We start from the raw sequence: 22,317 nt of genomic DNA on the forward strand, positions 1-22,317 counted from the left end.
TCCAGACACCTCAGCTAGAAAAGTTTCACAACGCTCATCTCCAGCAATTACTTTGCTATCCTATATGTACTACATCTTCTCTTTACCTTCTTTTCTGGCATACAGATGATCTAATAGCCAAAAAGCATTTCACCCCAGTTCCTTATGCCTGGCACAGTCCGAATAAAGACATTGTTTGCATCTTTAGTTGTGCAAGACATTTATATACAAGGGATTCAGTTTAAGATCCCTAATCTTGTACATTTTACAACTAGTCGGCAAAGATCCGTGATTTACTGATAAACTGTGTACATCATATAACCACCAAAGGTGTACAAAATGGTTTGTGGTACCTGCTGGGTAATATATTTAGGAACATTTCATTGCTCTGGTAGCTAGATGATTGACCTTGGTGGACTTTTACATGTAAACTGGATGCTTTTTGCATTGAGGTACACTTTTCATGATATTTTAAGGCCAGTTTACAGTGGACCTTTATAGTTTGCTGACTGGTTCTCGGAAACGACACAAGGAGACGGTGCAGTTATTGTAGGACTTCTGTAATTGTTTGTATTCCTTTTCTGTTAGGATCAATATTAACTCGCCGTCCGCTAACATTATTCTATAGGAAGGTATTGGGTGAACAAGCTGCAGTGTACTTTAATAGCTACATTTCCACATCATTGATTTCCATTCTCTCCTCTTACAAGAGTAATGCTCTGCAGTTTCAGTGCTTCCCGAGGGCGACATTCTCATGAGCTTCTTCTGAGTTTTGCATTGAACAAGCACCCCCCCATTCCCCCATAACTGCATTCCCACTACATTGTCCGACACACTTTGCACTTCTCTTATCGTGTTCGTTCTTCCATGCAGTTCAGTCCCATTATCTTTTGGAAAAACGTTTCAGTCCAGTGAAAATATAGTATTAATATAGTACAGATATAGGTTTGTAAAATTGAAGTAAATAACAGGATCAAACTTTATAGGTATTTTGTACCAGAAATACACTTTTTTTTTTTTTGCATCAAAACTGAATAGTCAAAAATCTTCAGTCCTATTAAATTTAGATTCTTACTTATTGCTGTGAATTCCACACTGACGAGCTGCATATTGGCTCCAATAAATTACAATAGCAGCAGAAATCTTAAAGGGAAACTATCATCAGAAAATGGCCTGTTTGCTTAAATTGGGTTTTATCGTAAAAAAATATATACAGTACAGACCAAAAGTTTGGACACACCTTCTCATTTAAAGATTTTTCTGTATTTTCATGACTTTGAAAATTGTACATTCACACTGAAGGCATCAAAACTATGAATTAACAAATGTGGTATTATATACTTAACAAAAAAGTGTGAAACAACTGAAAATATGTCTTATATTCTAGGTTCTTCAAAGTAGCCACCTTTTGCTTTGACGACTGCTTTGCACACTCTTGGCATTCTCTTGATGAGCTTCAAGAGGTAGTCACCGGAAATGGTCTTCCAACAATCTTGAATGAGTTCCCAGAGATGCTTAGCACTTGTTGGCCCTTTTGCCTTCACTCTGCGGTCCAGCTCACCCCAAACCATCTTGATTGGGTTCAGGTCTGGTGACTGTGGAGGCCAGGTCATCTGGCGTAGCACCCCATCACTCTTCTTCTTGGTCATATAGCCCTTACACAGCCTGGAGGTGTGTTTGGGGTCCTTGTCATGTTGAAAAATAAATGATGGCCCAACTAAACGCAAACCGGATGAAATAGCATGCCGCTGCAAGATGCTGTGGTAGACATGCTGGTTCAGTATGCCTTCAGTTTTGAATAAATCCCCTACAGTGTCACCAGCAAAGCACCCCCACACCATCACACCTCCTCCTCCATGCTTCACGGTGGGAACCAGGCATGTAGAGTCCATCCGTTCACCTTTTCTGCGTCGCACAAAGACACGGTGGTTGGAACCAAAGATCTCAAATTTGGACTCATCAGACCAAAGCACAGATTTCCACTGGTCTAATGTCAATTCCTTGTGTTCTTTAGCCCAAACAAGTCTCTTCTGCTTGTTGCTTGTCCTTAGCAGTGGTTTCCTAGCAGCTATTTTACTATGAAGGCCTGCTGCACAAAGTTGTTGAAGAGATGTGTCTGCTGCTAGAACTCTGTGTGGCATTGACCTGGTCTCTAATCTGAGCTGCTGTTAACCTGCGATTTCTGAGGCTGGTGACTCGGATAAACTTATCCTCAGAAGCAGAGGTGACTCTTGGTCTTCTTTTCCTGGGGCGGTCCTCATGTAAGCCAGTTTCTTTGTATTTCTTGATGATTTTTGCAACTGCACTTGGGGACACTTTCAAAGTTTTCCCAATTTTTCTGACTGACTGACCTTCATTTCTTAAAGTAATGATGGCCACTCGTTTTTCTTTACTTAGCTGCTTTTTTCTTGCCATAATACAAATTCTAACAGTCTATTCAAGTAGGACTATCAGCTGTGTATCCACCTGACTTCTGCACAACACAACTGATGGTCCCAACCCCATTTATAAGGCAAGAAATCCCACTTATTAAACCTGACAGGGCACACCTGTGAAGTGAAAACCATTTCCAGTGACTACCTCTTGAAGCTCATCAAGAGAATGCCAAGAGTGTGCAAAGCAGTCATCAAAGCAAAAGGTGGCTACTTTGAAGAACCTAGAATATAAGACATATTTTCAGTTGTTTCACACTTTTTTGTTAAGTATATAATTCCACATGTGTTAATTCATAGTTTTGATGCCTTCAGTGTGAATGTACAATTTTCATAGTCAGGAAAATACAGAAAAATCTTTAAATGAGAAGGTGTGTCCAAACTTTTGGTCTGTACTGTATATTTTGGCAATGTGTTTTTTTTCCATAGAACTTAATCTTAACTAAACATATAAACGAGAAGTCTTGCAATTTTCACACTGGCCACTGGGGCTTTTTTAGACTCTAAGGCTATGTGCCCACGATGCAGAAATGAAGCAGAAAATTTCTGCATCTCCCTGGCAGAAAAAACGCATGCAGATTGTGCATGCGTTTTTCCTGCAGAATACATGCGGATCCACATGCGGATTCACATGCGTTTTTCCTGCCAGGGACATGCGGACGTGAAGCGTTCTTCACATGCATTTCCTCATGCAGATTGACAAGCGCTTTCCAAGCGATTTTAGCATCACTTGGAAAGTGCTTGACAACTAGGTCACACTGTATAAATCCATGCAACCGGCATGGATTTATATAGTGTGACCGTAAAAATAAAAAAATAAAGCTATACTCACCCCCGAGGCCCCGGTGTGTGCAGCAGCGCTCGTTCCTGTCTGGTTCCTGGCTGCCGGCATATCGCGAGACAGAGCGGTGAAGGGCCTGCGGTCACATGACTGTGACGTCACCGAAGGTCCTTCAGCGTTGCCGGCATGCAGAGAGAGCCTTCGGAAAGGCGAGTATAAACTTTATTTGTTATTTTATTCTTTTTTTACAGGTACAATGGTACCCAGGTCTAGACGAGTCTCCTCTCCTCCAGAACTGGGTACCATCCGCACATTGAGACGCATAGAAGCCGCTGGACAGGTGAATATAAACTTTATTTTTTATTTTATTCTTTTTTTACAGGTACAATGGTACCCAGGTCTGGATGAGAGTCTCCTCTCCTCCAGAACTGGGTACCATCCGCACATTGAGACGCATGATATCTGCTTGTACAAATGTACAGACGCGGATATTATGCGTTTCAATGCAAGTCAATGGCGGGGCTTCCGCTGCGCTTCCGCAAAATTAATGAACATGCTGCGGATTTTTGTACGCAGCATAAACGCTGCGGAAAAATCCGCAGCATGTGCATAGAACATGCGGAATCCCCTTGGGGAACATGGGGTGCGGATTACAAAGCATTTTACAAGCGTTTCCGCTGCGGAAATTCCGCATCAAAAACGCTTGTAATCCGCAACGTGGGCACGCAGCCTAACTTTCTGTTCTTTAAAAAAAAATCCACATGTACATTAGCAGCAATAGACTGATTAGATGCTTCAATAGAAAAATATTAAGCGTGTGCAAAGGTCATTGTGACGGAAGGGGGTGTCGGTTCTGAATTCGCCACTTGTGATTGGTGGTTTCTATGTTATCAGCTGTGTATAGTGGTGTTACCTGTCATTGTAATCCTGCCTGTAATGATAAGAAGCCTTGCTGAAAACTCTTCCTAATAGGATAGGAAGTTAGTCTAAAATGGCCCCAGTGACTTGTGTGACAATAGCAGGATTATTCATTTTATTTTTAAATAAAAATTAATGATTTTTTTACTACTAATTAGAAGAAAAAAACATGTCACACAAAACCCTGATTTAAACAATAGGACATTTTCTGATGATAGCTTACCTTTAAAGGGTTATTCCCATCTCCAAAATCCTATCCCAATATGTAATAGGTAAAATATTAGCAACTGATAAGCACCCCCATAGCCCCCTATACAGTGTGAGCACCCATATAGCCTCTCTATATACAGTGAGATCCCTATACATAGAATGAGCCACCACACAACCTCCCATATACAGTTTAAGCCTTCACATAATGCCCTGTAAACAGTGTGAGCCCCCACATAGCCCATATATGCAGGCACACATGTATGCATATACACACACTCACATATACACACACACATATGTGTATACACACACACGTATATGTCCGTACATCAGAGCGGATGCGGTATACGCTGATTGGTGGAAGAAGTGACTGACGGCTCCGTCCTCCAGCAATGTATTCACCGCTGTCTGCATCCCGAGGATGCTGACAGCAGGCGGTGGTGGACGGACAGCGGCCAAGGCATGGTGTGGCTTCTGGGCTACTGATTGAGCCCTTTGGCAGTTGTGGTCCGTGGGCCGGACTTGAACAGCCAGAGGGCCGGATGTGGTTTGCGGGGCACCGTGTATCTAACGCTGCTGTAGACCATTGATACAGGATTTCTCCAGATGTCTCCATGTTCTTTCCTGGGATAGGATTACTGAGCTTTTTGTCTGTAGCTATTTACATGTATTATATGTGTAGCTTTTTTTCTCATTTTTTTGTGTTCACAATTTCAGGTGAATGTGTTCGCTGTATGTTTTGGAACAATCTCGGGTGCATCCATTTTGCTATGGGAAAGCACAATTTAGGACTTTTCTATTTCAAAAAGGCTATCCAGGAAAACGATAATGCTTGTGCACAGCTATCAACCACAGATCAAGGTGACAGCATGCCTTTATTCTTCATGTAATCTTTTTGGTGGAATGAATCTTTGTTCACATTAGGGTTTCTCATATGGTTCTGTCCATTGACATTTGTAATAAGCAATTAAAACAATCAATAGATAATTACTGTAAAATATAGGAAACTAGGTAATTAGTAGTATAGATCGGAGGCTGAGATGACTTTCATGAATATTGTTTCTCCTCATGGTAATGCTTATTCCTTATTAGTGTAAGGTGCCATGCTATGCAGAAACAGAAAAGCAGTGTGATGGCAGTGACATGTTGGGAAGAAATATCCAGGTGTCACACTTCCTTTAGAACTTTTTCTGGACTTTATACTATTTTGTAGTGGATCTGTTGGCTCTTGTGACATGCATGTTTTACTAAATACGTGTATTCTTCATGAAATTCCCATCAAAGCTTATGTATTCTAACTTAAAAAGCTTTGAAAAGTTGCAGAATTTTGGCGCAACTCAAGACTTTCTTATGCCATTTTCTACAAACTGAGCGAAGCTGGAGCAGGACGGGGCGTGGCGACTGCTGCTGTCATATTCATGATGAGCGGCACCATTTGCTACTCCACAAATCTTACTCCAGCAGGGACCAGAGAAGGATTTGTAGTGAGGCGCACAGAAGACCACGCTAATTTTCTGATGCTTCTGATTCATAAGGAAGCTTGTACCTCTTCCTCAATGAGGAGGGTCTTCCTCCAGTACACCTCATCTAGACCAGTGTGAACAATGCCGGTCTTGATGATTCGGGCCTTGATTTTTGTCCTACATCAGTTATTCCTCCTATTATTTTTTTAATCTGGTAATAACCAATGGGCTTAAATTTACAGCTCTTGGTCACGGGCTTTAACTGGCAGGCATTGTAAATTTACTGTGCAAGGTTAAAGCCGGTCAGGTCCTGTTTTCTCTTTTGCTGGTTATTTAGTTCTCAGTGTGCAGTGAATAGGAGCATAGAACAAGCATTTGGCACAAACATTGCTTCTTTATAATCATAGAAACATTTCCAGGTATATATCGCTCCTCAGTATGGGATGCTTTGAAATGTAAAATCCACCACTGTTCTCACCATCCTGGGTTCAGTCCATTAGTGGGGTGTACTGACTAAACTCAAGCCCTATTCAGCAGAGATGCTGCATTGATGGAAAAAACCAAGTCTGTTGCAACGTTTCAGTTCAGACACGGTTTTGTTTTTCCAATTAATGACTATCTGCTTGAGATTAGTCTGTACACCTCATTACTGGACTGATGCCAGTATGGGGAGAATAGTGATGGGTTTGTATTTATATGTATCGCATGCTGAAGAGCGATATATAATTGTTTCTATTATAAAAAAAATATAAGATACCGGTAAGTATTTGTGCTGACTTTTTATTGTTTGACAATGGAAGCAGCTAAGAGACAGAGCTGTACATTGTGTGACCCTCATAGGGTCATTTGTGATTATAAGAGGTGAATAGAAGCATTGGCACTGCTGATGCTTCTGCAGAACCTGGCGATCATATGAACCCTTGGTGTCTGGCCGCCATTGCAGAGCTGCTGGGATCTAGCAGATGCCCCATTAAAAGAAGCTCTCCCATGACTACCTGAACCTGTGTGAGTGTACATATAGTGTAAGTGTCTTATGCTCACCGATTGCCATCTTCTCCGGTGACCAGCACCGCCCAGGTCCTCTTCTGGGCCTCGTGACGGTGATTCCCAACTCTCCGGATCACACTGCGCTGTGTGTGTGTGAGAAGGAAATCGCTATCACAGTGTAAGTCTATGGACTGGTCTGAACTGTTGACTCGCCGATGCTGCTGGCAGGGGCACTGACGCTGGCCAGATCCAGCAATCCCAGCCACTTTCACAGCAGTGCTTGCAAGCTCTATAGCAGTGCTCCCCAACTCCAGTCCTGAAGAGCCACCAACAAGTCATGTTTTCAGAATTTCCTTAGTATGGCCCAGGCGATGATTACATCACCTGCACAGACAATAATTCCATCACCCGGGCAATACTAAGGAAATCCTGAAAACATGACCTGTTGGTGGCTCTTCAGGACTGGAGTTGGGGAGCACTACTCTATAGCAAAGCCTGTGCTTCAAACCTAGGCAACAAGCAGTAAACCTTAAAACTAAAAATCCCTTTCTTGAGAACCGAGAGTGTTTTTAATAAGAGGTAAATTGCAAAGTTCCTTGTTTTTACTGCACTTTGAAATTTTACCTATTTTATGGTTATGAAAAATACCTTTAAGCGTGATCTACAAGTATTGTTCTTGCATTTTACAGGAAGGAAGTTTTCAGGCCGACCCATGTGCACACTGTTGACCAACAAACGCTACGAGCTGCTGTATAACTGTGGCATTCAGCTCCTGCACATCGGCAGACCGCTGGCAGCCTTTGAATGTTTGATAGAAGCGGTTCAGGTGTATCACTCCAACCCTCGGCTCTGGCTGAGATTAGCCGAGTGCTGCATAGCTGCCAATAAAGGGGTAGGTAACCAAGTCCTTCCTTCTTTATGAACCTTACTAGGAATACCTCTGCTCTGAGATCATGAACAAAACCGATTAAGTGGCAAAATCATGGTGATAGATTGTGTTTAAGGAAACCTAGGAATTATTCTAATTTTCTCTGAAGCTACTATTTTGCCTTCACTTTTTATATTATGCCTCTGAGATTTGCTTCCTCATTTACAGCCAGCAGGGGGCGTACCTTTGTCAGTCGTCTTCTCTTATAGACAAGACAATCTCCTCTAGGAGCCTATGTATAATCTTTATTGATGCAGGAAACCTGAATATCATTCTTTTTAAGATTTACTTTATTCTGTTGTAGAAAGGACAAAAATGATATGTTGCCGTGAATTTAGTGATATCACAACTCTAGTATTTTTACACCAATATCATTATTTTGATTATTTCTCATCTACTCTGTTCTTCATATATTATCTGTCCTCGAAATCTCATTTTATATGTGCTGTAGTGAATACATATGGTTTTCTTCCTTTAACTCTTCATACAATTGTAGTTAGTTCTGAGAGGACTTGCTAACATGTAGCCAAGATAACAGGCACATACCTACATCCGAAAATGTCTTGTGATGCTGTATAACTACCCTGGTTACATCTGGCAGCGCAGGCAGTAGGCGAGCTTTAGTGGTGGTCATAGGACTTGCTTGTTCCTCTCTTTAAACATATAGGCAAATTAGGCCACATTGACACTTGTGACTTGAGTGTGTTTCTCCCTTCTATTTTTAGTAACAGACAAATAGAATTAAAGGGGTTAACCAGGACTGTTTCATATTTTTTTTTTACAATGTGCCTAAGAAATAACAGGCAGGTAGTTTCTAACTGGCGCTGATCTCTTCTGGGACAGAGCGGCCACAGACCCCTCCTGCCGACGATTCAGCTTCTTCCGCTGACATGTCGACAGAGCAGCGGCTTCTCTTCCGCTTTGCTGTGTTGACAGGGCCTGACTGCCGACTTCATGCTCATTGACAGACGGCTCCCACTGCCTAACTGTGGAGAGCAGGCTGTCAATCAGCATGATGCCGGCAGTCACGCCCCGTCCACAGAGCAGCCCAGAAGGAGAATATCTGTCTGTTGATATGAAGCAGCGGAATGGCTGGCAGGAGCGGTCAGTGACAGTAAAACAGGCAGGTAGAGGCCTTTGTTGGCAACTACCTGCCTGTTAGTTTTTAAGCCCATAGTAAAAAGAACAAAAGAGTCCTGGACAAACCTTTTAATGTCCAAAATAATCTGTTTCATAGCAGATGCACTTAAAAGCAGAGGGATCCCACTGATTATTGAGGGATCTGTCTGGTTTTCTGTTGTCGGTCTTAAAAACTTGAAAAACTTATTTTTTTTATTTTTTTATGTTGCTCCTTTCCTTTTGCCCCTCCTCATTTTAAAAACTGACAAATACTCAAACCCAGATGGACCCTGTAATAAGCAATGTGACCCTTCTGCTTCCCCTTGCATCATTTATGCATTGGTTCTCTTTTGGAAATTACGGTAATTCAGTTTCTCTTCTAAAAGCAGAACAGACAAATAGAATGTGAAAATGTAGCCTAACTCTCATGTTCTGTCCTATTAGGAATTATGAGCATTTTAATTTGGCCACAGACACATGTATATGTAGACTGCATATATTAGCGGTTTTAAGACTTGCAGGTAATTGCAAAGAGAACGTGTCACCAAGTTAGAAGTGGTTAGAGTTTGATCATATTTTATTACTTCCGCTCCACTAAGTATGCTAATTATGCCGTTTTCTTAAATACGCCATACGGTTTCAGAGATATTCGCCTTTTTATTTACTGCAAAGTCTTTAATAAGGGGACAACACTCACTAGGATTTAATGCAGAGCAGCCTAACGACATATCTCGGGAACTGTATGGCAGATTTAAATGGAACCTGTCACCTTGGAAAATGCTATTTACCTTCAGATACGGGGTTAATCTACAGGTAAAGAGCCTTGTCATGCTGCCCCGGCCGACTTACTGAAAGTGCAGCTGTTGGAAGAAAGTGAACTTCTGTCCTCCCAGGAGCTGCCAGCTTTCAGTCACAGGGGCGGGTGTGGAATGGCTGCAGTCGCCACTCCCAGCACCGCTCACTATGTACACTGTTATTGACAGCCGGCTCTGCAGCGCAGTAGCACTCTCTTCCCTAGGCTATGTCCAGACCTGGTGGGTTTATTGCACCACAAAAGAGCCAAGGTGATTACAGTTTGGTATGGTTTTTCCAAACTTCCAATAATGCTGCAGAAAAAAAAAATTATAAGCTTTCTGCAAGGGTATGGGCCCTACTGTGTTTTAGTACTGTAGCATGTTCTTATGTACTCCTATATGTGCACCTATTTATAAATATAACCGTTTATTGTTTTGCATTATTATCTTTTAGGTTATTCATTTCATTTTCTTTTTCTTTCAGACACCTGAACAGGAAACAAAAGGTCTTCCAAGCAAGAAGGGCATAGTACAATCTGTTGTGGGCCAGGGTTATCACCGGAAAATAGTCCTAGCTTCACAATCCGTTCAGAATCTCTTATACAAGTAAGATTTTTATTTTTTTTAAGCTTATAGGTTGAAACTGCGAACAAGTGTTCTGTCATAGAAATGGCATATAGGCTACAATTATACTGAACAGTGTAAGGGAGAACCTTTTAAAGCACCACATTGGGGTTTTTAATTTTTATTTCAGCGATGGAGGCCTGCCATTAATCTAAGTTCCCTGACCCTAGCATTATACTTACCAGTCGCTGTCTTCAGCTGTTCCCGGTGTCTCTCCGGTCCCAATCCACCATCTTCTGACTGACCATCATAAGTCAGAGGTAACGGTCACAAGCTCTCAATGCAAGTCTGAGAGTCTTTCTGTCATCTCTCTGCTTCTCATAGACTTACATTGAGCTGTGGCTTCTGGCTTGCTCAGCAAACACTGGAGCAATCAGCCAGGTCACAAACTGCAGATGATGATCGGGGAGGCACAGAGAACAGATGAAGACTGCACCTGGTGTAGTATCATACTAGGGCAGGGAATTTAGATTAGTGGCACCACTCCAGAGGTAAAATTTAAGAAAACAACCCTGAAGTGGTGCCTTTTAAGGGAATCTGTCACCTGGTTTTTGCCATCTAGTCTGAGAGCAGCATAATGTAGAGACAGACCCTGATTTTGAAAATGTCACTTACTGAGCTGCTTGTTATAGTTTTGATAATGTCCTTAAAAAAAACAAACAGTGGTGAGGACTAGTATGTCTGCTGTCATGTAGTCCTCCATGTTCATGAGCTCTGTATGGCCCCGCTGTATGCACAGTGTATACAAAAAGCTGCCAATCAGTGATGTGGACGGTGTTATACAGAGCTCAGCATTAAGAGAACTGGTAGATCTGCTGCAGATAACATTACGGTTATAAAATTACAATGCGCAGTACGTAATAAATCGCTGGAATCAGGGTCTCTGCCCCTATGTCACGCTGCTCTCATCATGGGCAGCAAAAACCTGGTGAGAAATTCCCTTTAAATCTGTAATGGTTTAATTAACTAATATATAATAGAACAGTATTCTCCAATCTGTGGCTCTCCAGGTGATGCAATGCTGCAACTCCCATCAGGAAGGGGCATTATAGAGTTGCAGTTTTACAGCAGCTGGAGAGCCACAAGTTGGGGAACACTGCTACAGAGGGAGATGGTCTTCTCCAAGGGAGCCAAGTTATACAGAATGGGATGGAATTAGAAACCTGTTAAAGAAAAATCCACTCCAGATCAGTGGAGGTCTTTTGGAGAGATTTTACTGTGTAGGTGTAAACAAAAAAAAATTCTATATATTTATTTGACTACTGATAATTTACTTTTGTATTGTAATCTTACAATTTTTTTTTTCATGTGTTAGCGATGGGGAATCTTCAGCCATTCCAGTAGCCAGTATGGAGTTTGCAGCAATTTGCCTAAGGAATGCTTTGCTTCTGTTGCCTGAAGACCAACAAGATGGTAACAAAGAAAATGGTGCAAAGAATAACAATCAGATGGGCAACACAGACTCCAGTGGGGAGAGCACAGAAGCCTGCAGGTACGTGGTGTCAACTGTATTCTTTATGTTAAGTCTAGTTGTAACAGATATAGCAGTGAATCTTTTGACACATCCACAAAAAAAAAATGCACTTTTATTTTGCATTTTTTTTCACCATATGCATCAAGGACTGGCCCCTTGGGGCAAAGCAGCTTTTTTTTATTATAGTAACTTTTATTTTTCTGTCAGCATAGCTGTATGAGAGGTTGTTTTTTTTAAGTACCAGCTGTATTTATCAGTACCACCATTTTGGGCTACATATAGCTTATTGCCTAACTTTTATAAACTCCTCTATGGGGAGAAATAAGGGGAAAAAAAGCTTCATAAGATGTTGACTTAATTCTGTGGCTCTGTACAATTACAGAATATTGCTTTATGACAAATCAATAACAGAATGTTGCAGATTAAAGAAGTTGTCCACTACTGTATAAAATACCCCCATTGTATTTAAACTGTGGACATAAGTGTATTTTCAAATACCTTGTGTGTTCCTTATTGCCTGTGAGCGACGCTATCGCTGACCGCTCACTGGCATCACGCGACCCCCCCGGCTGCAGCAGACTCTGGCATCTGTTGATGTCACTCAAGTTCTGGGGGTGACTACAGTCTTTTGCATGGGAGACTGGAAGCAGCAATTACCTGATCGGCTGTGCTACATATAGGCGATGAGCAGATTGCCTATATGTAGCACATTTGCTCACTTGCTATGAGCACCGCGCTTGCGGCGCTGTTAAATGCCGCTGTCAAAGATTGACAGCAACATTTAACTCGTTAACCCCTTTGGCTGTTGCGGGCACATGTCAGCTGTATAAATCAGCTGACATGTGCCCAGTTCAGCGCGGGCTCAGCGCCAGAGCCCGCGCTGAACCGGGGGTTATGACATGGTGCTTACTATTACGTACCACGTCATAAAGGGGTTAATAGAAGATTCTGATGCTGGATCACTGTTTTTTGCTTCTGCCTACCTCTTGCTGCATTACAAGTCTCCGTTCATGGATCTTCTTAAGGCTGAGCTGACTTTTTTTGCCTTTTTGATTTATATGCATGTCATGCACTTTGCTGGAACTGTAATATGTTTTGTTTTTTGCATGAAAATATGCAGCAGAACTTAGCCTAAATGAATGCGTCTCAAACTCAGATGCAGTAGTTGGTTGTAGGTGAGGTGAGGATAGGGAGGCAGTTATCATAGAAGAGATCTTATGCTGCACAGTCTTTCCTGGGGAGAGTGATGAAAGTACAATATGGCAACCAGGGGACATGAGTTTTTGAAACCGGAAAACTCCTTTAACGCTTGCAACCTCTGCTGCTTCACTGCAACTCAAACTGTGAAATCAGTCAGTAAGGATTTAGGGCACTTTTTTATTGTTCATCAGTAGTTGTTAACAGACTCCAGGAGTGAATCGAAAACACAGAAGAAGTGAAATTCTTTCAGTTATTATTTTTCTCTGTGTTTGTTCCTCTCTGGTTGTCAGCTTACAAATACTGATGTAAATTACTGCCCATAATACTCACTGTGTGAATGAGGTGAAGAAGCTGCTTGTAATACCGTAATAGAAGTCCATATTCCGAGGATGAGTGCACACTTGCAGGTGCTGTGCTGTAATGCTTGTCTTCTCTGCTCCATCATACTCTCCAGCGCAGGAGCATCCTTGGGGCAAAACTGCTGGCGGCAGATATCCACACGTATCACTCAGTGACAGTGATGGACCCCGACTCCCAAACAAAATGAATCCGACAGAAGCATACTAAATAAATACACAAAGCATTGCAATTGGGTGTCAAGCGTTCTCAACTTTATTTAAATTCACATGACACCGAAAATAGCACAACCCCCGACTCACGAAGAGTCACCCTCCAGCACTCAGGAGAGGAAACCCCCCTGTGGAGGAAACCTCTAGGAAACCATGGCTGGAGGATTGCCCTTCCCTTGGGCTTACAGAGTCGGCACCGATATAATAGAGTTTTAGAATTTGTACATTTCACCAGATTTACAGAGCGGAACATAAATATAGACTATAAATCTTCCGACAAGCCTACAACCTGCAGTAACCACCGCTCCACCATACCGCTGCACGACCAGCTGTACCCTCACCTACTGTATCCTCACCCATCCCTTGTAGATTGTGAGCCCTCGCGGGCAGGGTCCTCGCTCCTCCTGTACCAGTCGCTGTCACATTGTGTTCAAGATTATTGTAATTGTTTCACCCCAAAGGACACTTTCAGCGAGCAGTACTGTGTGCAGTGTATACAATGTTAGGATCCGGCTCTGCTTATCGGTTGGAGCTGTTGTCACTGCAGGATTGGGATTTGAGCTAAATTGTGGTCATGTTCTGGCGAGATTTTCATCTGCTTTACTAAGCTGAACATTGAGAGAAGATGATGATATACTCAGCACGTAACTGCAACTGTGGAAATCCCAGCCTTAGTTACATGACAAAGCGGTAGGAATCCACTTTAACGGCTGCTGTCTGCCGATGTAAATACCCCTTTCTCCTGTTCAAGATAATTGTTGAAGTCTGTATCTAGTAAAGATAACAGCCCGTAGTCTGCAATGGTTACTGATCATGATATGGCATGCGTTTGTACACACGATAAGCATTTGCTGCAGACATTTCTGCACCAATAACGTGTTTCTTGGCAGTAAAATCGCCTTGATATTGCTGCATTTTTTAAGAGATTTTTTCCCGTTCTTTAGAAAAATGCTGCAAAAATGCTGAAAGATTAGACGCTGCAGACATGAAACGGCTTCAAATCTGCAAGGAAAAAATAAGCTTCTTTTCCATGAGATTTCAGACCTCTCATTCACTTTTCTGGTACTATCAAACAGCGTTTTTGGGATCATGAAGCTCTATATTACAAATACGTCTGTCCCTCCAGTTGAAGGAAATTAACATGCTCGTGGAGGGAAATTTATATTTTACATTATGTCAGTTTTGTCTGTCGATGATAAAGTGCAGTTTGCAGCAATTTTTTTTAAAAAATGTGCCGAAAATATTTCACATTCACCGCGTGGGCCTGTGTGTTCCCAAATGCCGGGGCTGACTTTCCGTTCCAGTCTGGCCGTGGGCACAATCACTACCCCGGAGGCTGCAGGAGTCTTAAGAAGATCTGAATTTCAGTGCTGGACAGTGTGGGGGGAATAGGCAGCCCACTGCAAGAACATGTGCAGGGATTTACCACAGAAGAGGGAGGTGGACGGAGGAAACCAAGGGCAGCGCTCCAGCTCACTGCCTGGAGAGTTATGGAGGGAGTTACAGGACCGGGGCAGGCACAGCTGATTGTGCTGTCCCAGCAGATGTAGAGCAGGATCGCTGGGTTACTGCTGACTCACTGGCAGGATAGTTACCTATGTATACAGCAGCCTAGCAATCTTGCTCTGCATCTCACCCCTAGCTGAGCAGCTCTAGTATTACAGAGAGCAGACCGGCAGACTGCTTATCAATTTCCCTTGGTGCAATGCATCATGGGAGAGTGACGTCAGCCAGCGCTGTGGAGTCGGTAAGCCAAACCTCTGACTCCTCAATTTCCATTACACCGACTCCACGACTCCGACTCCCTCATACTTGGCTCATGTTTAAGTGATAAATTTATTGTAACACAGATTCATCTCAGCTAAAAGTCTAGACCCTTAGATCAGGAATAGGACAGACATTTATAGGACATTTCATAACTTTCCCAAATTCTTATGAAAAATATTCCCCAGAAACTGCATTGAATTACTGTACCCAATTTCTTATATATTTTATGAGTTGGAGTCAGTCCACTTTATACCGACTCCCGACTTCACCAAAATGGACACCGACTCCACAGCCCTGACGTCAGCACAGCAGAGGAGCTTGGGGATTCCCCCTGGAGGTGACTTCAGCTGAAGTCGGCTCCGTTAAATGAGAGGCTCGTGCCAAGAAAGGAAGTTTTTCTCCCACTTGGTGTATACCTTGATTATAATTTTTTTGTCAAATTTATATTTTTACTTGTGCTTTTCAATCAAATACTTATAAATTTAGTGATGGGTTCGCTTTAAAGGGAATCGGTCACCCCCCTGGAACTTCTTCTAATATGGGCATTCAAGTGATAGAAATGCGAATCTATACCTACCTGTATGCCCCATATTGGAGGTTTGCTTGCTTTGAAATAGATTTTTATTAAATTTAGTTTTGACTGGCTTCGCGTCTAGGGGACGCAAAGAAATCCCCGTCTATCTACTTAATTTCCATATTCCCCCCCTCCCCTGCACGTCACAGGGCCCTGTGACGTGCAGTTCCCGTGGCCGGAACCCGCGCCAGTGCAATTTACCTTGTACGAAAGGCGCGGTAATCCCTGCTGTCTGTGTGTCCTTGTGGAGCAGGGATCTTGGGCCTGGTGAGACACTCTGCCTTCCCGGCGCCTGCGCATAAGATCCCTGCTGTCTTTTCATCAATTTTTGAGGAACATCCAGTTGTAGCTAACTTTTTTGCCAAATTTAATCCCTTTATGACGTGGTACGTAATAGTAGACACCACGTCATAACCCCCTGTTCAGTACGGGCACAGCTGACATGTGCCCGCAATAGCTGCGGGTGGAATCGCGATCCACCATCGGCTGTTAACTAGTTAAATGCCACTGCCAATCTTTGACAGCGGCATTTAACGCGCGCAAACCGGATGTACATCACTTACCAAGCCCATTGGTGACCCCATAACATGATCGCGGGTCACCAATGGGTTGGCATGCCAACCTGGGGGGTCTGCAGGAGACCCCTGTGGTTGTCACTGCCAGATTGCTATGAGCGCCGCCCAGTGGTCGGCGCTCATAGCAAGTGAACAAATGTGCTACACATGAGCAATCTGCTCATGACCTGTGTGTAACAGAGGCGATCGGATAACTGCTGCTTCTAGTCTCCTATGGAGACTATTGAAGCATGGAAAAAAGTGTAAAAAAATGTATTTAAAAATATAAAAAAAAATAAAAGTTTAAATCACCCCCCTTTTAAGCCCCATTCAAAATAAAACAATAAAAAAAACACACGTACACATATTTGGTATCGCCGCGTTCAAAATCGCCCAATCTATCAATATAAAAAAAGAATTAATCCGATCGGTAAACGGCGTAACGAGAAAAAAATTCTAAACGCCAGAATTATCTTTTTTGGTCTAAGCAACATTGCAATAAAATGCAATAACTGGTGATAAAAACATCAGATCTACCCCAAAATGGTATCAATAAAAACGTCAGCTCAGTACGCAAAAAAATAAGCCCTCACCCGGCCCCAGAGACCGAAAAATGGAGGCGCTACGGGTCTCGGAAAATGGTGCCATGTTTCTTCTTTTTTTTTTTTTTTTTTTTTTTAAGCAAACTTTGGATTTTTCTCTAATAACCCCCCACGACCGCACACAGGAGGATGTAACCCCACCCTAATAGGGACAGGAACTACGAAGAGGTTTAAATAGTCCCTCCCACATCCTCCCTCCAGTGTTATTTCCTGTCCCTATCAGGGATGAAGAGGTCATCCCTGGTGTGCTGGGCCAGCGACAGGCACTGGGGGAAAGCTACTAGCCGGGCAGCGGAGGATCGAGCGGTCTTTACCTCTCCTCCTCAGGGCGCTGCTCCGGTTTCCTGCGGATTCGGGACCCCCTCCTGCAGTCTGCGCTCGCGGGCCAGGTCTGCAGGATCTTCTGACCGGAGGCCTCTGAGCTCTCCAGTCCATCTCCTCCTCCTCTCCCCCTCTGGATGCCCGGGCGATGCCGGCTCCCGGATGTGGAGCGCACACCGCGGCGCCTGAAGTGACGTCGGACGGTGGATGATGACGTCACTTGCGGCAGTTTGCGTTCCACTGTGAACCGCATCAAAAAGATATAGGGGAAGAAGAGCGGAATGCCGTCGGTGATCAGAAATCTTCACCTGTACACCGGGGGAGGAGCCCTCTAAACAGAGGGAGGCGCTGGTCCGGTCGCCCATAAAAGGAGCCCTGGACAGGAAGACATCTACAGGTAGGACAAAACCATGTCTGTTGAAGCTTCTTGCTCTGGCACTGGTAGTCCATCTCCCAGATGCAGGAAATAGTGATTATAGATCCCCTCCCCTTCTCCCCTCTCTTATAGGGGGACAAGGAACCTGCATCTGGAGAAAAAGTTAAACCGTCACTCAGTTTTTTTGTACAGATGGGACATCTATCGTCCTCCCATAGAAAGCCCCTATGCAAGGACTGTACGGAGAAGATTGTCAGGCAGGAACAACCTTCCTTAATGGAGGAGATAATGGGGATTGTACGTCAGGAGATCAAATCCTCCTTAGCCTCGGCCACGCTCCCTACGCCCTCACCTAGTCAGGGTTCTACATCTACTCCCTCTGCAGCCAAAAAGAGGAAGATTAGCCCGCGAGAGGGAGGGGAGGAAGACTCTCAAGAGGAGATATATATCTCGGAAGATCTTCCAGAGGAAGGTGAGCTAAGTCCAACCCCTGATAACTCCCAACGAGAGAGATATTATTTTCCATCAGATAGTTTGGAGGAACTCCTCATGGCAGTAAGGAGAACTATGGAGGCCGAGGAAGAAAAAGTGCCCCAAACAGTACAGGATCAGATGTTTGGGGGCGTTACGTTCCAGGAAAAAATTGGTGTTCCCTATACACCAGAGTATTAGGGACTTAGTCTTAGAGGAGTGGGAATCTCCAGAAAAGAGATTAAATACCCCTACAGAGTTAAGGCATAGATTTCCTGTAGACAATGAGACGGCAGAATGCTGGTCTGAAGTCCCAAGAGTGGATATCCAAATTGCACGAGTAGCAAAGAAAATCACACTGCCCTTTGAAGATTCCTCTCAATTAAAAGACCCCTTGGAACGCAAAATGGAGGCACTACTCAGAAAATCCTGGGAGACCTCGGCAACACTATTAAGCACCAACGCAGGCTCTGCGGGCGTAGCTCGATCAATGGCTCGTTGGCTAGATCAGCTGGAGGAACACCTAGTTTCAGGCACCCCCAGAGAAGACATCTTGGCATCCCTACCGCTTCTACAGAAGGCTATGGGGTTTTTAGCTGACGCCTCTGCAGAATCCGTGAGAGTGGTGGCAAGAGCATCTGGGCTATCAAACTCTGTAAGAAGGGCCCTATGGTTGAAATCCTGAAATGGCGACGTGGCATCAAAAATTAAGTTGTGTTCCATCCCCTTTAAGGTGAAATACATGTTCGGGCCTGCCCTAGATGATCTTCTAGAGAAGGCCTCAGACAAAAAGAAGGCCCTCCCGGAACCTAGGAATGTGAGTAAGAGGCCTTTTTGTCCCTCCGAAGAGCAGACCCCTCAATATAGGGGTAAAGGCAAAACAGGACGATGGAGCTACCCAAAAGATAGAGGAAGCAAAAATCTTTTTCTCTCCCAAAACCAACGTCCAGAACAAACCATGACGTCAAGACATTCGGGGGCCGCATCTCGAATTTTCTCCCTCAGTGGAAAGAAATCTGCTCAGACCCATGGGTCCTGAGGGTTGTCGAGTTCGGAGTAAAAATAAATTTATTGGTCGACCATGACAGCACCACGAGAGAGGGAATCCGCCCACCAAGGGCAGGAAACCTACAGGCTTAAAAGGGGGCTGCCCTCCCTCTCGCCTCAGTTTGGTTTCCTGTCCTTGATGGAGGAAGCCGGTCGCAGGCGAAAGAACGTGGATGGCGACGGCTGTCGATCCTGCGCCCCTGTCTGGGGACGGCAGCTCCAGCGTTGGCCTATGCTCGTGCGCCCCTATATGGGAGAGGCACAGCATCCTGAGCACTGGGGGTTCCTTTTGCAGTGGGGCTGCGCCCCTGTCTGGGGTGGCATCCCCTTTTCTGCCTCAAGCCAGGTGCGCCTCCCGTGGGAGTGTAGGCCCTGGCTGAGCCCCAAAAGTGCGGTGGGGTCTGCATCCCGAGTGGGGGTGACAGCCCACCATCACCCTCCGTAAGTATGGGGAGGGGGGGTGAGGGCCAAGGTGATTGTGTCCCCTCGCCCTGCCCTGGGTGAACGCAGCGCGGTGCATCGCTAAAGCGCGGCTTACCTGAGGGAGCGCTGACAGCATGCGTCCTCGCGCGGCGCGTACTTCCGGGTTTCGGTAAGTCGCGGCCCGATGACGTCACCGCGACTCTGCGTTCATGTGCCGGCAAAAGAGCGCGAAATTCAAAAAAAAAAATGGAAAAAGTGTGCTGATGCGCTGCTAGAGGGGAGGAGTCAATACCTATTTAAACTATCAGGTAACATGGCTCATTGCTTCATTCTTTCATTATGGAGTCTGAAGGTGTCCAGTTGCAGCAGCAGCAGGTTGAGCAGCCGCCATCTTCATCTCAGCGGCTGTCTGGGGAGCCCCAAAAAACGCATCGTGCACGTGGTCCTGGTAGCCGGTCCTCAGGAAAACGGAGCTCGGGGTCTAGGTCTGGTCACCATACCTCTGGTAGAACGGACGAATCTGCAGCCTCTAGGGAAGGTCCCCCGGCTGAGAAGGGTCCTTCCTCCAATCCGGTACCAGCTGTTTTTTCTTCCTGAGCCGCCTGGGTAAGTGATCTTCGAGTAAGTTCACTTAGTAATATGGTATCTCTTCTCCCCTTCCATATTTTATCAGGGGAAGAAATGTACCGCCAAGGCAAAGCATATACAGTGTGCGCTATGCAAGTCTCTTCTTCCTGACGGATACCCTAAAAAGCTATGTCAGTTGTGCATAAACCAGACACTGGCAGAAGAGGGTCCTGCTCTAGCTTCTGGTTTAAAAACCTTAGTTAAAACAGAGATTCACAAGGTCCTCTCCAAGAGAGTTAAAGAGAAAATGAACTCGGACTGTGAGATCCCCTTAGTCTTGGATGACCCCCTATCCTCTCCCTATGAGTCGGATTCAGATAGTGCAGACTTTTCCTCTGTTTCCTCCTCTGATAGTGGTGTGGGACAAAATTGCTTCCCCCTTGGTGAAAAGGACAGACTGATTAAAATGGTTCGGTCCACCATGGGCATCACAGAGGCAAGGCAGGAGAAGTCAGTCCAGGACGTTATGTTCGGGGGGCTGGGTCAAAGGAAGAGAAGGAGTTTTCCGTTGAACGAAAAAATCCAGGGCTTAATCCTTAGCGAATGGGAAAAAACCGGAAAGGAAGGGCGCTCTACCTCCATTCTTCAAAAGGAAGTACCCCTTTGAGGAATCTGCCTCTTCCTCCTGGGAAAAAGCCCCCAAAATTGATGTGGCCATTTCCAAAGCCTCTAAGAGTTCCTCCCTTCCGTTTGATGATATGGGAGCTCTTAAAAACCCCCTGGATAGAAAGGCTGATTCTTTCCTTAGAGGGACCTGGGAGACTTCGGCGGGAGCCCTAAAACCCGCGGTGGCAGCTACTTGTACCACCAGGTCCCTAATGATCTGGCTGGACCAGCTGGAAGCCCATCTTAAAAACCATTCCCCCAGGAAGGAAATCTTGGCGGACATGTCTCTTCTTCAGGGGGTGGCAGCCTTTCTGGCGGACGCATCAGCAGATTCCGTCAGATTAGCAGCGAGGTCGGCCGCCATGTCTAACTCGGCCCGGAGAGCTTTGTGGCTAAAATGTTGGCCGGGGGACATTCATGCGAGGACAAGACTCTGCGCTATCCTTTGTGAAGGGGGACATCTCTTTGGGTCGGTTCTGGATGAGCTACTGGATAGAGCAAGTGACACAAAATAGGGCTTTCCTAACCTATCTGCCCCCACGTACAAACGTCCTTTTCAGAAAAGAAGGTTTCTACGTAATAAGCGCCAGAAGGGTCAGGATAAATGGGAAGACCGTAGACCGAAAGGTAAAGGGCTCCTGTTCGGATCCTCTTCCGCTAGCCAAGGCCCCCGAAAACCGAGCCAATGACTTGCGGCCCAGGTATGGGGGAGGTTATTGGGCTTCTTACCTGCCTGGACAAATATCTCTTCTAATAATTGGATCCTTGGTCTGGTAGGTTCCGGCCTGAGACTCGACTTTCAGCGAGTCCCTCGTGGGAGGTTCGTCCTGACCCCAAACCGGTCCTCAACACGGGAGCAGATGGCCCTACAAGTGGAGGTCCTGAATCTGGTCCATAAGGCCGTCTTAGTGGAGGTCCCGATAGCAGAGAAGGGACTGGGGTTCTACTCACCGTTGTTTTTGGTCACTAAACCTGACGGATCCTTTAGGTGTATTGTTAACCTTAAGGCCCTGAATACATTTTTGTTAATTCCCACCTTTAAAATGGAGTCCATTAAGTCTACTATAAAACTATTGTTCTCAGGCTGTCATATGGTAGTATTGGATCTAAAGGATGCATATTACCATATACCTATACACAGAAGCTTCCAAAAATACCTTAGAGTGGCCTTGGTCATAGGGGATGAAATCAGACATTTCCAATTTGCGGCCTTGCCATTCGGTCTCGCTATAGCCCCTAGAATATTTACGAAGGTGATAGCGGAGGTGATGGCTCATGTACGGGAACATAATGTGTTAATTATCCCTTACTTAGATGATTTTTTGATCATTGGAGACTCAGCCTCTCAATGTCTCTCCCATCTTAAATTGGTCTCCTCTATTCTGGAAGGCCTGGGCTGGATCCTAAATCTGGAGAAATCCAGGGTAGTCCCTTCGAGAGTACAGCAGTTCCTAGGTATCATGCTAGACTC

General features: G+C 44.7%; 1 protein-coding gene across 5 annotated transcripts in view; it reads left to right on the forward strand.

Moving 5' to 3' along the window:
- Positions 1-22,317, forward strand: part of CNOT10 (CCR4-NOT transcription complex subunit 10) — a 100,136-nt gene that overhangs the window by 26,835 nt on the left and 50,984 nt on the right. For all 5 annotated transcript variants that reach the window (XM_073678039.1, XM_073678041.1, XM_073678042.1 and 2 more), the window contains 4 exons: positions 5,038-5,181; positions 7,460-7,662; positions 10,096-10,217; positions 11,551-11,727. In XM_073678039.1, coding sequence (XP_073534140.1) covers positions 5,038-5,181; positions 7,460-7,662; positions 10,096-10,217; positions 11,551-11,727 — 646 coding nt within the window. The remainder of the gene's footprint in view (positions 1-5,037; positions 5,182-7,459; positions 7,663-10,095; positions 10,218-11,550; positions 11,728-22,317) is intronic.

The sequence above is a fragment of the Phyllobates terribilis genome, unplaced genomic scaffold (assembly GCF_046119375.1).
Source record: "Phyllobates terribilis strain yellow unplaced genomic scaffold, ASM4611937v1 Scaffold_4__5_contigs__length_816908805, whole genome shotgun sequence".
Lineage (NCBI taxonomy): Eukaryota > Metazoa > Chordata > Amphibia > Anura > Dendrobatidae > Phyllobates > Phyllobates terribilis.